At 43.8% G+C, this 16,440-nt stretch overlaps 1 protein-coding gene across 4 annotated transcripts in view; it reads left to right on the top strand.

Annotated features, from left to right (window-relative positions):
* The first annotated feature begins 6,484 nt into the window (after window positions 1-6,484).
* The window catches only part of emid1 (EMI domain containing 1), a 350,684-nt gene continuing 340,728 nt past the window's right edge, over window positions 6,485-16,440 (top strand). The window contains exon 1 of one of the 4 annotated variants that reach the window (XM_060843592.1): window positions 6,485-7,114. In XM_060843592.1, the coding sequence (XP_060699575.1) occupies window positions 6,912-7,114 (203 nt within the window). In that variant the 5' untranslated portion in view covers window positions 6,485-6,911. The remainder of the gene's footprint in view (window positions 7,115-16,440) is intronic. The other 3 variants (XM_060843590.1, XM_060843594.1, XM_060843591.1) reach the window with 3 other exon arrangements.

Below are 16,440 nucleotides of genomic sequence, written 5' to 3'. Positions count from 1 at the left end.
AAGTCCACACTGACCCTCGAAAGAGCAAACCACCCAGATCCATTCCCCTGCCCCATTTCTTAACATTTCCCCTGACTCATGCACCTGACCTGCACAATTTGGAATTGTGGGAGGAAACTGGAGCACCCAGAGGAAGCCCACGCAGACACAGGGAGAATGTGCAAACTCCATACAGACAGTCACCCAAGGCTGGAATTTAACATGGCACCCTGGCGCTGTGCAACAGTAGTGCTAACCACTGAGCCACTGTTTGGCTCAATATATCATTAGATACCTCCAACACTATGGACTCTTATGACTTAAATTTGTCAAATGGCTTCTGGAAGTCCAAATACAACACATCAACTAATTCCCCTCTATCCATTCTAGTTGAGTTTTCCTTGAAACAATCTAATAAATTGGTCAAACACAATCTCCCTTTCATAAGTCATGCTGACTCTGCTTGATGAGATTATGATTTTCCAAATGTTCAGTTATTACTTCTCTAATAATTGATTCCCATTATATTCCAACAGTTGGTGCTAGGCTAATCTGCCTATAGTTATTTTTTGTCTCCCTCTTTGAATAGGCTATCATGTTGGCAGTTTTACAATGCTCTGATAAGAATCCAATGATTATTGGAAAATTACAACCAACTATCTCTCCAGCTTCCTCTTTTAGGATCCTCGGATGCAAGACATCAGGGCCAAGGAGTTTATCTGCTTTTAGCCCCGTTACTTTATCTAATACTACTTTTCCAGTGACACTCCTTAATTGCTCTTTCATATTCTTTAATATGAATGAGATGTTCAAAATCTCTTTCACTGTAAAAGCTGATGCAAAATATCTGTTTAACTCATCTGCCTCTTCCTTATTTCCCCAGATTCATTTTTGAGGGTCAAAGTGAACATTGACCTTTTTTTTGTATATTTAAAGAGCCTCTGGTTTTCAATTTTTTTATAGGTTGATTCAAAATCGTCACAATACTTTCAACCATGCCTAATTTGACTCCGAATTTCTTGGTGCAACTGCAATTTTGGTGAATGCATATAGAAAATCTATCCGGTTTGCCAGCACGATTCTCCTATTCGTTACACAACTTCTAACATTTGTAAAAGAATGTTTTCACAACCTAGTTTATTCAAAATATGTAAGCAAAGATTTAACAAATTATGAAAAAAAGAATCTGAAATGTGTAGGAGTGCATGGAATCTAAAACTCATGAAATATCACCATCAAAACTCTGAATTTCTATTACTGCTGATCAGTGTTCGAGTATTCACTGGTCAATTGCTAAGGTTGTAATCTGGATCAAAAATGCACATTTAATGTTCGTGCAAATTGTGGGTTTAAAATTACAAAGTAGTATGGTTATTAGTATTTGATCAGTAGCGACTTGCTGCGCTTTTCCAGCAACACATTTTCAGCTCTGATCTCCAGCATCTGCAGTCCTCACTTTCTCCTAGTATTTAATCTGTAGTTCTCTTCAACTAAAGAAATTGTTTTATAAGTACAAAGGGATCACCCGACTCTTATCAATGAAGGTTGAGTTCTATATCTTTGCTTAACGAAAGGAAGAAATTGAAGAGCTGTTCTTTAGAACAAAGCGTATTGATCTTGTGCTTGGTTGCTAGCCAGTTGCAAATATGATTTCACTTGCCTCATTCCTGGGATGAAGGGCTCATCTGATGAGGGAGTACAGGTTGGGCCAATACCCATTGGAATTCAGAAGAGTGAAAGGTGACCTTTTTGAAATAAGATCCTGGGAGAACTTGATTGAGCAAATACTGGGAGGGCATTTAGGAAACACTACAGTGAGATAACACAGCTTAAGAATAAGAAGCTCCCTTTAAGATAAAGATTAAGAGCATTTTTATTCTGAGGATTGTTAGTATCTGGAATTTTCTTCTCCAGAAAGCAATAGAGAATTAGTCACTGATTCTATTCAAGATAAAGTCAGATTTTTGCTAAACAAAGGAGACTAGTGTTTGGGAATAGGGTGGGGATGGAGGGAAGGAAACTGGGAAGTGGTGTTGAGACCCAGGTAGATCAGCCACATAAATTGCAGAGCAGGTTAAAAGGGCCAAAAGGCCTAGTCTCGAGCCTAAGCCTTATGTGCCTATCATATTTCAAAACACCTATACCGAGGAATGGTCTTACTCTTCCCAGATGGGTGTAAGCGTGGATTGACTATTGAATGAAACATTGAACAAAGTGGAGTGAGACCCTGAAGAATGAGATCTTGCATTCACATCCTATTCACACTCCAGCTTAACATTGATGAAGCAAGGTTTTGGTTTTTCATTGCTACCATAATGGAATGTGTATATACTGTCATTTGTTGAATCATCATATGTCAAAACAAAAGTGCTGTCATCAGTATCTTCAAAACATATAGCTTGCTTAGAGGCTTCCATAGCCTAGTGTGTGCAAGAGTAGCCACTTGGACTAAGGAGAGTTTTGTAAGGTAAGCCTGATGTAGTTTATTCCACCTATCACATCTCCATCGCCCCTCCCCCAAGTCCCTCCTCCCTACCTTTTATCTTAGCCTGCTTGGCACACTCTCCTCATTCCTGATGAAGGGCTTATGCCCGAAACGTCGAATTTCCTATTCCTTGGATGCTGCCTAACCTGCTGTGCTTTAACCAGCAACACATTTTCAGCTGTGATCTCCAGCATCTGCAGACCTCATTTTTTACCCGAAGATTTTAACCTACTGTGAATCCTCTTGCAAGGATGCCTTCCTTGAAGAAGCTCTCTTCCTCCCTCTACAAGGATTTCAGTGAGTCCCTCTCTCACTGCACCCCCCAGGTCATCTCCTCTGCACAGAAGCTCTTCGGCCACGTTCTCAAACAGACTCGTTACTCAGTCGGTTTCCTCAACTCAGCACCGCCCTCCTAACCTGCAATCTTCTTCCTGACCTCTCCGCCCCCACCCCACTCCGGCCTATCACCCTCACCTTGACCTCCTTCCACCTATCACATCTCCATCGCCCCTCCCCCAAGTCCCTCCTCCCTACCTTTTATCTTAGCCTGCTGGACACACTTTCCTCATTCCTGATGAAGGGCTTATGCCCGAAATGTCGAATTTCCTATTCCTTGGATGCTGCCTAACCTGCTGTGCTTTAACCAGCAACACATTTTCAGCTTTATTCCATCTTTGCTGTTATTTATAGGTTGTAAGAATAGGCTCTACACTACTATAAAGATTGTTGGGAGGGTTTGGCTTTAAGTCTGTTTTCCACAAGATCCTATTTCACCCAAGTCCTCATGCCATCATCACAATGGGTATTGTTTCTTGCACTCAATCAAGTATTAACGCTTTAAATCCATAATTGCCTCCTCCAAGTATATTTTACTGACATTGTTATACATGTGTTTATATGATGTATTTACCATGACACTATCTGTTTCAAGTGTTTTTACAAATTCAAAAATCTGGAAGTTTCATTATCTTTCCTGAACTTGTTCTCTTTGGAATAGGAAAAATGATGCTGAAGTTTGTTGCTTATTTTGGATATTCTTGTTCAGGTTGAGAATTCTTCTTTGGAAGGTTGTCAAACCTGTTCTTTCCTCTCAGCACCTGCTGTGTGACCTGAATTTGTCATAAAGCGATGTTCACTGATCTACATTACAATCTGTCTCACTTCAGTTAGTTGACGCCTCCGTTGCCTCAAGAGGGATACACCGTCGGTCACTGCTTTTTGGTTGCACTTTCATCTCTCGGTGTCTGAGTTTTCTTCCGTTTTCATACCAGTTAAAAGTATTTCCATCTCACTCGTAAAGTCGCAGATTTCCATCTTATCAATTGTAATTAGCCCCTGAAGATTCTGCTTTCCTACCAAGAGTTTAGGGAGCCCTCCACAACGTGAGACAGCTGCTGTTTGTTTAACTCCTTGCAGTTTATCTGGAATCGCTTGATCTGGACCGCACCATTGAAAGATTTTTGCTCTGCTCACACCAAACACCCTAACAAGACCAGATACGTTGATGTGCCTGTGAAAGCAATGTCTACATTTACTAGCCAACTGCAATAAATGTTAATTCTTTCAATACCACATTATCCACGTATCGTTTCTTACGTTGTGAGGAATAACGAGTATTGTGTAAAAATGCCCCGTTGGGGGCAAACCCTCTATCACTGCTTATCACTCTCAGCAGAGGATTAACCTTTTGTCACCCATCTACAACAAGAGAAACCGATTTCACAGACTTAAGGGACGTATATCTGAATAAGAAAGGGAGGTGGGGACAATGGAACACATGAACTCGAGTACAGGAAGTCAACAGGATCGTCTAATACTAAGGATTGCGTTGCCTGGATTCTGAAAGTGAAGGGAGGATTAGTCGATGGGACAATATTCCATAGCTGGAAATGTGTTGCTGGAAAAGCGCAGCAGGTCAGGCAGCATCCAAGGAGCAGGAGAATCGACGTTTCGGGCATGAGCCCTTCTTCAGGAAATATTCCATAGACCGAGTTGGGCAACGAGATTAAAGTGAAGGAAACGAAATAGGTGATCTCATTAAATAATTAATTTCGGGCAAGTACCCAGACTTCATGAGCACCCCATTGAAAAGTTCTTCTTGAACCATGATATTAAAAATCACAATACCAGATTATAGTCCAAAATCACACAACACCAGGTTATAGTCCAACAGGTTTAATTGGAAACACACTAGCTTTCGGAGCGATGCTCCTTCATCAGGTGATAGTGGAGGGCTCGATCGTAACACAGAATTTATAGCAAAAATTTACAGTGTGATGTAACTGAAATTATACATTGAAAAATTGATTGTCTGTTAAGCCTTTCATATGTTAGAATACAGTGATAGTTTCACTTCTTTCATGTGTAAATCACAAAACCCTTTTTTAAAAAGTTGCATTCTCGGGTTAGCTGTTAACAATGATGATAGCTAGACAATATGTTGAAGGTGTTGGCCCCCTGTGTTCTCTGTCTATGCCATGATATTTAGATTGATTCTAATCTAAAACGTGAGATAACGGAGTTTTACATAAATTCATGCAGTTTTTGAGCTCAGAGTTCTACATGGATGCAGACATGTTGCTCAAAACCTGCATGCATTCATGTAGAACTCTGAGCTCAAAAACTGCATTAATTTATGTAAAACTCTGATTCTAATCTAAAAAGTAAGATAACAATCTAAACATCATGGCATAGACAGAGAACGGGGGGCAAACACCTTCAACGTATTGTCTAGCTATCACCATTGTTAACAGCTAACCCGAGAATGCAACTTTTTTAAAAAAGGCTTTGTGATTTACACATGAGAGAAGTGAAACTATCACTGTATTCCAACAGATGAAAGGCTTAACAGACCATCAATTTTTCAATGTATAATTTCAGTTACATCACTGTAAATTTTTGCTATAACCTGGTGTTGTGTGATTTTTAACTTTGTACACCCCAGTCCAACACCAGCATCTCCAAATCAAGTTTATTTGGAAATACAAGCTTTCGGAGCACTGCTCCTTCAGCAGGTAGCTAGTGGGGGCAGGATATAGGACAGAGAATTTATAGCAAAAGATCACAGTGTCATGCAACTGATGCGATGTATTGAACAAACCCAAATTGCAGTTAAGTCTTTAATCACTTTGAATGGGGAGCAGATTTCAATTTATTAATATGCAAAACGCACGATTACAGTCTATGGACAGTGTTGAGTTTGTGATTGCTGATGTCTGTGAGCGGTCTCCATGGGAGAGTCATTTCTTCACCTGGTTAGGGATAGGACCAGCTGAGCCCAGCTCCTACCGACTCTCCGTGCACTTTCCCCCTATCGCTTACAGGAAGGCACCGCTTTCAGAACATCCGGCAAGAACTGCCGCAGTGTTGTGTCACTGTCCGCCTTGGGAGCCCTGCTGAAAAGCAAAGGAAGACTGCAAATGCAAACGTGGAGATAAACTTGGAGATGTGTGTGGGAGAGAGGAACAAGTGCGGCGACAGAGCCAGAAACAGCCAGGCGCTGAGTCCTCAATAAAACATGCTCAGGATGGTCTTCCTTTGCTCAATGCTGCCCCCTGGCCGCCTCTGCCGGGAAGATCCCACAAGCCGCGAGTACATTGAGGAGGGAGTTTGTCATTTCCAAGTCCGGTGCTGAATATCTCAGCCGAGTATTCACAACACGCTGCGCTGAAAACAAAAAGAAAATGAACAACAATTAAGCAAAAGGAAAGGACATGACAGCGCTTTGTGAAGGCGATTGAGGGGAAAGAGCTGCAAGGATTTTGCGGATGAGGAAGGTGGGGGGAGGGGGTTGCCTGCATTCTCTCAGGAGCTGGTCACCCCCCACCCCTCACCACGGGGAAGGTGGGAGGGAGGGAAAATATTCTCCAATCCCCCCACCCCGTCTGAATTCTTACCAGCAGCAATCCAACACTAGCCGTCTCTCTCTCTCTCTCTCACACAGACCCCGGGGGGAGGGGAAGAGATAAACACAGACACAAACAAACACACACCCCATACAGACCCCGGTGGGGGAGGGGGCGAGGGAGGGGAAGTGATAAACACACACACTCTCTCTCTCTCTGCCCTCAGCAGAAACAAACAGCCCAAGTGGAAGCGCCAGGGCACAGCACTGAGCCGGGCGGACAGGCAGCCCCCTCTCTCTCTCTCTCTATAAAACCTCCCTCCAGATCCCATGCTCAGTGACAGTCTGAGGCAGACGCCAATCGGTGATGACCCAGCAGCCCTGACACTCGCGGATGTTTGCAGCGTTTCTCTGGGGACAGGTGGGGGAGAGCTCACTGTATCCTGCGGTTCCTGCTCGAGTGCCCCCCCTCCACGCCCCCGCCCAGCCCCCGGTCCTGTCACCCACTCCGGCACAGGCAGAGGGAGGTGCACGCCACTGGCGCCTGGGCCCTGGAGAAGGCAGGCAGTAAAACCAAGCAGCATCCAGTGAAGTGTCCGGGGAATGGCCGGGACTGCTCGCACTTGGAGGAACCTCCGGCGATGCACGGCATCGTGGAGAGGCTTACAGGCGACCTTCTTTCTGCTCTACTTAATCCCCCTGGTGTGCACTTCATGGGGCATCGGATTCCAGTACAAATACCCCCCAGGATTGCAAAGCAGCAAGGACCAGCTCGGAGGTGTCAGCAATGGCTTTCTCGCCCGCAGGTAAACCACCAGGGTTTTCATTTTTAGTTGTGGGTGTTAATCCAGTGGACACGAGTAACCTTTACCAGGGAGAGGATACAAAAGGGATTGTTGCAGAGCAGTCAGTGTTGCTGCTGGATAGGGGGTGGCAAACAGCTCACTGCGTGGAGACACATTCAGGACTCCCCCCTGATATCGGTTTGATTTTTCTGCACCAGAAATCCGCTCCTCTCTTCAAACAGTCCGACCTTCCCAAGTGGTTGACTGGTGACCCCTTTAATCGCTTTGTTTGATAACATTAAGGCGTTAGTCATCGTCGTACAATAGCTGCCTTGAACACGTGTTGAGACTGACTTTTTTTTTAGAAGTTTTCTTTTTTGAAAATAAAAGGAGCAGTGCAGCATTTAAAGACCCACTGGGCTTCCTGGTACAGTTTCAGCAGTGTGGGGTTCTCTTAGTGTTGTGAGTTGGCAGTGGGATTTGTTTGAAATGGGCACCGTTTGAGAGGGGGTTGATTTGTTGTCTCTCATGCTTAGTGCGGGTATGAGCCAGTGATGTGGGCGCCTACACTTCATCGCCAAGTCCCTCTGTGCTCGGGCATAGATTGTCTGAATTCAGCCCAAACTGGACCTTGAGACATTATTATCAATTGGCTGGTAGTACCCGAGTGATTGGACCTTAAGTATTCGACCACAAGTTTGCAAATAAGTGTGTGTTTTCTCCAAGACGTAACCAAAGTCCTAACTAACTTCCTTTTCCTAACGCGTTTCCTGGCCGAGCACTTTGACAGGATGGTGAGGTTATTTGACCCTGTTGGGTCATACAGTGACAATGGCTGGCTGTCTCTCCTTCACAAAGCATCAGGACAAAAGGAGCGGAACAGCCGAGCCCGCCCGCTTGTGAGCTGCAAGAGGTCGGATAAGGCTGGGGGTGCTCGGCCGAGGCGGCTGCTTCTTGTGAAGACTGAGGACGTCTCCTCCCTCCTTCCCAAGAAATCTCCACAACACGGGAGCCAGACGCCCAGGCCGCCTTGCCTGGCTCGGTGATTGCAGAGGGATCTCCAGCAGCACCCCCCTGGGGGGACGCGAAGGAGAATGGACTGCAGCAAACCGAGCTCACTGCTTCATTGATGAAGCTGAAAGCCTCTCTCTGTACTTTGTCAAGTCGCTTCACTTCTGGACAATTCTGATCGCCTCTGCATTTGCTTGTGTGCATGCAATGTTACAGGGTTTCAATCGCATGTTAAGACAAACTGAAAGTTTATCAAAACAGGTCTGTTTCCCCGAGTATGAAACTGCAGTGGTTTACTTGTCTGGAGCCCCCACCTCCAATATCTGCACAGAACAGTGCTGACTCCCCTCATAACCAGGGTTACAACTGGAGGATTATAGCGGGGCGAGTTTCTGTTCGCCTGATCAACTATCTGGCACACTGCAACAGCAGAGGGGCTGGACTTCAGCTTGAGTAATCACCAACTTCTACACACCCCCCACCCACCCCCCACCAGTGACTCATACTGTGTGCAAGATGAAGTTAAAAATCACACACCAGGTTAGAGTCGAACAGGTTTATTTGGAAGCACTAGCTTTCTGAGCGCTGCTCCTTCATCAGGTAGTTCCGAAAGCTTGTACTTCCAAATAAACCAGTTGGACTATAACCTGGTGTGGGGTGATTTTTAACTTTGTTCCACCCCAGTCCAACACCTGCTCCGCCTCCTCATGTACAAGATGCACTGCAGAGATCCACAGCTCCTTCCAAGTCCACCACTTCCAGCACCTACATGGGAAGCAGAGACAGGGAAACGCCAGCGCCCACAAACCCCCCTCCAAACTTCTCATTTGGAATCACTGCGCCGTTCCTTGAGCGTCACTGGGCCACCTTGCACCCGGCAGCAGCAGCAGGAGCAATGTGGCAGTCCTTACACCGCCCTTCCCCACTGAGGGCGTTCAGAAAGGTAGCTCACCGACACCGACACCGCCTCCCGCAGGGCAGTTAGAGATGGGCACCTAATAATAAATATTGTAAACCAGCCTATTCAGGCATGTTATTCCACATCTCTGAAGCAGGGTCTCCAAGCCATGCGTCCTGGCTCAAAGGAAGGGACCTTCCTTCTGCACCACAAGAGGCCCAGGCATCAGTTTGAAATGAATTCCTTAGTCTGTCAGCTGGGTCTGTTGGAGTGCCTAAGTTGGAACTGCCAATGGTGGAGATGTCAATTTATCTTGGCCAAGCGAGATTGTAGAAATCTCAGAATTCCTCAGAGGGCCTTTAAGGCAGGGAAACGTTTAATTAAACAGTTCCAGTCTAATGACCATATTATTTCTATTTTCAAAAGACACTCACTTTATGTATCAAAGGAGAAGCTGTAATGTTTGTTATTGAAGAACCCTAACAACACCTACTGTAGGAACTTGGATTTGTTGACATCACAACATTGCTTGTGGCAATAGATTTCCAGACCTTGCACAGTAATAACAGCTTCCAGTCACAGCCACCCACAAACACTCACTACCAACTCAAACCCTCATGCTACACATTACGTCTGGCTAATACTGACCAGAAGTTGGATGCTAAAACAAAGAACTGTGGATGCTGGAAAATTGAAACAAAAACAGAAGGTGCTGGAAAAACTCAATAGGTCTGGCAGCATCTGTGGGAGAGAAAGATGAGGCATTGTTTCGGATCCAGTTTTGGATCTACTTCTTCAGAGCTGACAGTAGCTAGGGTGGGGTGGGTGGGGGGGTGAATGGTGTTGGCTGGGGGTGGGGTACGCGATTGGTGGAGACGGAGCCAGACTCCAGGATTAATGTTGAGGTTTGATTGCACAATTGGAGCCAGTCAGCACCAGATGCCTCGCTATTTCAGAGGTTCTCACTGGAAATGCCATGTGGTTGAGTTACTCATGAATGGCATAGGGCTATTCAGCAGGGTCATGTTCCGAGTGTGTTAATGCCACTCTGATGTTCAAAAGTTCCCAATGAAAACGGTTAAAGGTACAAGTCACAAAACACGAGGTTATAGTCCAACAAGTTTATTTGGAAGCACTAGCATGGGGTGGCACAGTGGCTCAGTGGTTAGCACTGCTGCCTCACAGCGCCAGGGACCCAGGTTCAATTCCAGCCTCAAGCGACTGTGTCTGCATGGACTTTGAGTCTGCGTGGGTTTCCTCCAGGTGGTCCAGTTTCCTCCCGCAATTTGAAAATGTACAGATTAGGTGAACTGGCCATACTAATTTGCCCCATAGTATTCAGGGATGTGTAGATTAGGTGCATTTGTCAGGGGTAAATATGGGTCTGGGTAGGTTAACCTCCCAAGGGTCGGTGTGGATTTGTTGGGCCAAAGGGCCTGTTTCCACATTGTAGGGATTCTGTTCTTAACCTGGTGTTGAGTGATTTTTTTTAACTTTGTCCACTCAAGTACAACACCAAATCCCGGTGAAAACAGCAGTGCACCTTGCTTTCTCAAAACCAAAGGGAACTGCATGAAGGGGAACACAAATAGCTAGGCCTGTAATGTCTGCATTTCAGACAATACGACTCTTAAAACCCCACACATTCTCAGCATTGGTTTTGATTGGTCAGGGCATTGAATTTATTTTCATCTGTTGATTAATGCATCAAAAATGAATGGAAGGGGCAACTTTGACATTTGTTTCAAGTAACGTGAAGTCAAAGTCTGGATTGTTTGTATGTTGACTTACTGGAATGCGATCGGAGAAGCCTTCAGCCATCTCTGCGTTTACCTCTTCCATTGTTTGAAACAGCAAGGCTGAAGTAGCATAACTTCTGGAAATGCACAATTGACATTATTGTAATGGGGCAGTGCTAAAAGATTTGCTATGCACGGAACAGAAGAGAAGTGGAGCGAAACCGACCGCCTATCCCGAGAATCAGAATTGTTGAGTTATCTTATATCTTATTATTATTCATATGTGTTTAAGTCTTCATCGTTTTTCTCAAGTTTAAAGTGAGGTCTGACAGGGAAGGAACATGGGACTGGGATATCACAGCAATTATAAAAACGTGGCTCAGGAATGGACAGGGCTGGCAGCTTAATGTTCCAGGATACAAATGCTACAGGAAGGACAGAAAGGGAGGCAAGAGAGGAGGGGGAGTGGTGATTTTGATAAGGGATAGCATTACAGCTGTACTGAGGGAGGATATTCCCGGAAACACATCCAGGGAAATTATTTAGGTGGAACTGAGAAATAAGAAAGAGATGATGATCACCTTATTGGGATTGTATTATAGACCCCCCCCAATAGTCAGAGAGAAATTGAGAAACAAATTTGTAAGGAAATCTTAGCTATCTGTAAGAATAATAGGGTAGTTATGGTCGGGGATTTTAACTTTCCAAACAGAGAGTGGGACTGCCAGAGTGTTAAAGGTTTAGATGGAGAGGAACTTGTTAAGTGTGTACAAAACAATTTTCTGATTCAGTATGTGGATGTACCTACTAAAGAAGTGCAAAACATGACCTACTCTTGGGAAATAAGGCAGGGCAGGTGACTGAGGTGTCAGTGGGGGAGCACTTTGGGGCCAGCAACCATAATTCTATTAGATTTAAAATAGTAATGGAAAAGGATAGACCAGATGTAAAAGTTGAAGTTCTAAATTGGAGAAAGGCCAATTTTGACGGTATTAGGCAAGAACTTTCGAATGCTGATTGGAGGCAGATGTTCGCAGGTAAAGGGATGGCTGGAAAATGGAAAGCCTTCAGAAATAAGATAACGAGAGTCCAGAGAAAGTATATTCCTGTCAGGGTGAGAGGGAAGGTTGGTAGGTATAGGGAGTGGTGGATGACTAAAGAAATTTAGGGTTTGGTTAAGAAAAAGAAGGAAGCATATGTCAGGTACAGACAGAATAGATCTAGAGAATCCTTAGAGTATAAAGGAAATAGGAATATACTTGAGAGAAATCAGGAGGGCAAAAAGAGGGCATGAGATAGCTCTGGCAAGTAAAGTTAAGGAGAATCCAAAGGGTTTTTACAAATACATTAAGGACAAAAGGATAACTATGGAGAGAATAGGATCCCACAAAGATCAGCAAGGCAGCCTTTGTTTGGAGCTGCAGGAGATGGGGCAGATACTAAATGAATATTTTGCATCAGTATTTACTGTGGAAAAGGACATGCAAGATATAGACTGTAGGGAAATAGATGGTGACATCTTGAAAAATGTCCAAATTACAGAGGAGGAAGTGCTGGATGTCTTGAAATGCATAAAAGTGGATAAATTCCCAGGACCTAATCAGGTGTACCCTAGAACTCTGTGGGAAGCTAGGGAAATGATTGCTGGGCCTCTTGCTGAGATATTTGTATTATCAATAGTCACAGATGAGGTGCTGGAAAACTGGAGGTTGGCAAACGTGGTGCCACTGTTTAAGAAGGGTGGTAAGGACAAGCCAGGGAACTATAGACCAGTGAGCCTGACATCGGTAGTGGGCAAATTGTTGGAGGAAATCCTGAAGTACAGGATGTACATGTATTTGGAAAGGCAAGATTGGATTAGGAATAGTCAACATGGCTCTGTGCATGGGAAATCATGTCTCACAAACTTGATTGAGTTTATTGAAGAAGTAATAAAGAGGATTGATGGTAGGTGTGATCTATATGGATCTTGGTAAGGCATTCAACAAGGTTCCCCATGGGAGACTGGTGAGCAAGGTTAGATCTCATGGAATACAGGGAGAACTTGCCATTTGGATACAGGACTGGCTCAAAGGTAGAAGACAGAGCTTGGTGGTGGAGGGTTGTTTTTCAGAATGGAGGCCTGTGACCAGTGGAGTGCCACAAGGATCAGTGCTGAGTCCACTACCTTTCATCATTTATATAAATGATTTGGATGTGAGCATAAGAGGTACAGTTAGTAAGTTTGCCGATGACACCAAAATTGGAGGTGTAATGGACTGCGAAGAAGGTTACCTCAAATTACAATGGGATCTTGGTCAGATGAGCCAATAGGCTGAGAAGTGGCAGATGGACAAATTAATTTAGACAAATGTGAGGTACTGTATTTTGGGAAAGCAAATCTTAGCAGGACTTATACGCTTAATGGTAAGGTCCTAGGGAGTGTTGCTGAACAAAGAGACCTTGGAGGTTCATAGCTCCTTGTAAGTGGAGTCGCAGGTAGATAGGATAGTGAAGAAAGTGTTTGGTATGCTTTCCTTTCTTGGTCAGTGTATTGAGTACAGGAGTTGGGAGGTCATGCTGCAGCTGTACAGCACATTGGTTAGACCACTGTTGGAATATTGTGTGCAATCTGGTCTCCTTCCTATCAGAAAGATGTTGTGAAACTTGAAAAGGTTCTGAAAAGAGTTACAAGAATGTTGCTGTGGTTAGAGGATTTGAGCTATAGGGAGAGGTTGAACAGGCTGGGGCTGTTTTCCCTGGAGTGTCAGAGGCTGAGGGGTGACCTTATAGAGGTTTACATAATTATGAGGGGCATGGATAGGATAAATAGACAAAGTCTTTTCCCTGGGGTGGGGGAAGTCCAGAACTAGAGGGCATAGGTTTAGGGTGAGAGGGGAAAGATATAAAAGGAGCAACGTTTTCACACAGAGGGTGGTACGTGTATGGAATGAGCTGCCAGAGGATGTGGTGGAGGCTGGTACAATTGCATCATTTAAAAAGCATTTGCATGGGTATATGAATAGGAAGGGTTTGGAGGGATATGGTCCAGGTGCTGGCAGGTGGGACTAGATTGGGTTGGGATATCTGGTCAGCATGGACGGGTTGGACCGATGCATCTGTTTCCGTGCTGTACATCTCTGACACTGTGACTCTACGATCATATCATTTTGTCACATTTTCCATTCTGCCTGTTCGTTTCACTAAATAGATCACTTCGAAAATATAATGCTGTTTTCAGCAATGGCTAGAATCTGCAGGTGAGGAGAAAATGGTGCCAAGGAACTTGAGAAGATGATCTTGGGTTTGTTTTGGTATTGTCAGTGTTACCATGTCCCAAGTATAGCTGGATACTTTACAGCTGCCAAATGTGGTGTTACTTGGGATGTGCTTAATGGATCTGTGTATTTTTTGGTATGAATCAGAGAGAAAAGAAAGTTTTGAAGATATGACAAGTCTAAGCATAAAGAGCAGCTGCTGTAAAAAGCTCTTCCTTAGTTTATGTTGAGCCAACTGATCTCAACCACAGCAGCATCTGGCAAATGTAAATTGCCTCAGTGCCTTTGGCTTAGGTAAATGGGATATTCCATTAGGATGAGCCAGGCCCAGCTCCTTCCAGACACCAAGTCCTATTCAACCATCATATCTTTTCTTTCTGCTCACTGCCAACACTGGCTTGTGGTTAATCAATGCCTGGATTATAAATGCTTCATTTCAAATTTCTCTGTGGTCTCACCCTAACCTACAGCCCTCTGCCTTTGGCCCCTCGAATATCCCTGATTTTAGTTGCTGTGCCATTTGTTGTTTATACCTTTCTACCTCTCTACCTCACTTTCAACCTTTCCAATGAATCTACAAACTGAACAATTTCACTCAGTATTTGGCGTTTTGCCATAACATATTATGTGGCTGTGCATCTAATGTTGCTGCATCATAGACCTGTGGAATAGCTCATGTTAAAGCCATGAAATAACTCCTAGTTGCTGTGGTTAGTGACCCTTATTCCTATCTAGTCACCCCTGAGCACACAATTGCAGGTGTCTGATTGAGTTAGGACACGGTTTTATTGCAATACCTTCACAATCAAATAGCTTGCTGATGCTGCTATATCTCACATGAAAAATGACCAGTTAAACGGAGAGTTGCTATTGTATTTGAGGTTTAGTAAAGCAAGAGGGGGAAGTTGTTTTTGCGAATGCTCACAGGCCGGATAAACCACTGGCACTGGTCTCAAAGCCATATTTATTATACAATGATCTTCATTCCAAAAATAGCTAGTATAAATAGAATTCATATAAAGAACTTGCATTTATATAGCATTTCCTATTCACAGGATGTCCCAGTCACTTGAGCCAAGTAATTACTGTTGAAATATTGGCACAGTTGTTTTGTAGGGAAATGTGGTAGCCAAGCAGGATACTTTATACTTTATAAAAGAACTGTTATTTTTTCCAGTTCAGCTCTTCTGTTATGTGGGTTGATAGTTGGGAGCAGTGGGGTGTCCAACATAGAAATATTGCAAATAGAGCAGCATATTGAATTTTGTTTGGAAATTAGAGTACCCACAGTCCCCACGTCTGAGGGTTTTGGAGGAAGTCAGTGCATTTGGGTAAATGGCTTCTTTCCCAGGCCACCCAAATCAAATTCATGATTGGCGCCAGTCTGCTAGCCCCAAGGAGGGTTGGACTCTCTCCAGTAACAAGCATTATCAAATTCCATTCACACCATGTCAGCTCCTGCTGTTGTACTAGTGCCTGGCACAATGTGAAAGAGCTCTCACCTTTCGGAGTGTACAGTGAGTATTCATTCCAGATGGAGTGCCATGTGTCAACTTGCTCAGTTGGTAACCTCTGGGTCAGAAGGTTGTGGAATCAAGTACCATTCCAGAATTTGAGCAAATCATTGAAAGCCTCAAAAAGAGCAGTGAAGTATTTTTGTGCAGTTCTCAAAGTTTCATCCTTATAACACTATAGCCAAGACAAAAAGGTCATTACTTTGTGGGATCCTGCTGTTTATACACTAATTGCAGTATAGTCACAGCATCTAAAAACAATTAATTCCATGTGAAGTGTTTTTAAGAAATCATTAAATGAATTTATCATGTCTTTTTCCCCAATAATTGTTGTTTAATGAGCACTCGTTGCTAGAATTATACCAAACTCCAAATACGTCTATTACAAAATTGCCAGTACAATAGGTACAACTAGGAACAAATAATTGATGGAGCAAGCAAAATTTCAAAAACACAGAAAATGCAGGAAACATTCCACTTTAGGACATGAGCACATATCTGAGCATCAATGAAAGAGTGGTCAAGAGCAACCACATTTTGTTCATTTAAAGTGCTCAAAGTGTTGCGCTTTTATATAGGTCTCATTTATAGTTTTTGTTGAGGAAGCTGATCTCCTACAGGTGGTTGATAATGCAGACTCATGAATTAGGGCCCCCTACTTCATTGCCATCAACAACATCTACTAGAAGAGCACTTCTGCAAACTTGGCACTGAAGAACAAGTTCCTGCTTTTGTTTATTTTTATTCATGGGATGTGAGAGTCACTGACCAGGTCAGCATTTATTGTCAATCTGTAATCACTTTGAGGAGGTGACGTGAGCTGCTTTCTTAAACCAGTGATGATCTTGGAGTGTCGGGGAATCTTTTACCCTCTCACGATTGTTTGTAATGTTAATTAGTTATTCATTCAGTTTTAACCAATTCCCTG

Source organism: Hemiscyllium ocellatum, chromosome 24 (assembly GCF_020745735.1).
Source record: "Hemiscyllium ocellatum isolate sHemOce1 chromosome 24, sHemOce1.pat.X.cur, whole genome shotgun sequence".
NCBI lineage: Eukaryota > Metazoa > Chordata > Chondrichthyes > Orectolobiformes > Hemiscylliidae > Hemiscyllium > Hemiscyllium ocellatum.
Note: the sequence above shows the minus strand (reverse complement) of the source record. Positions and strands in the feature narration are given on the sequence as shown.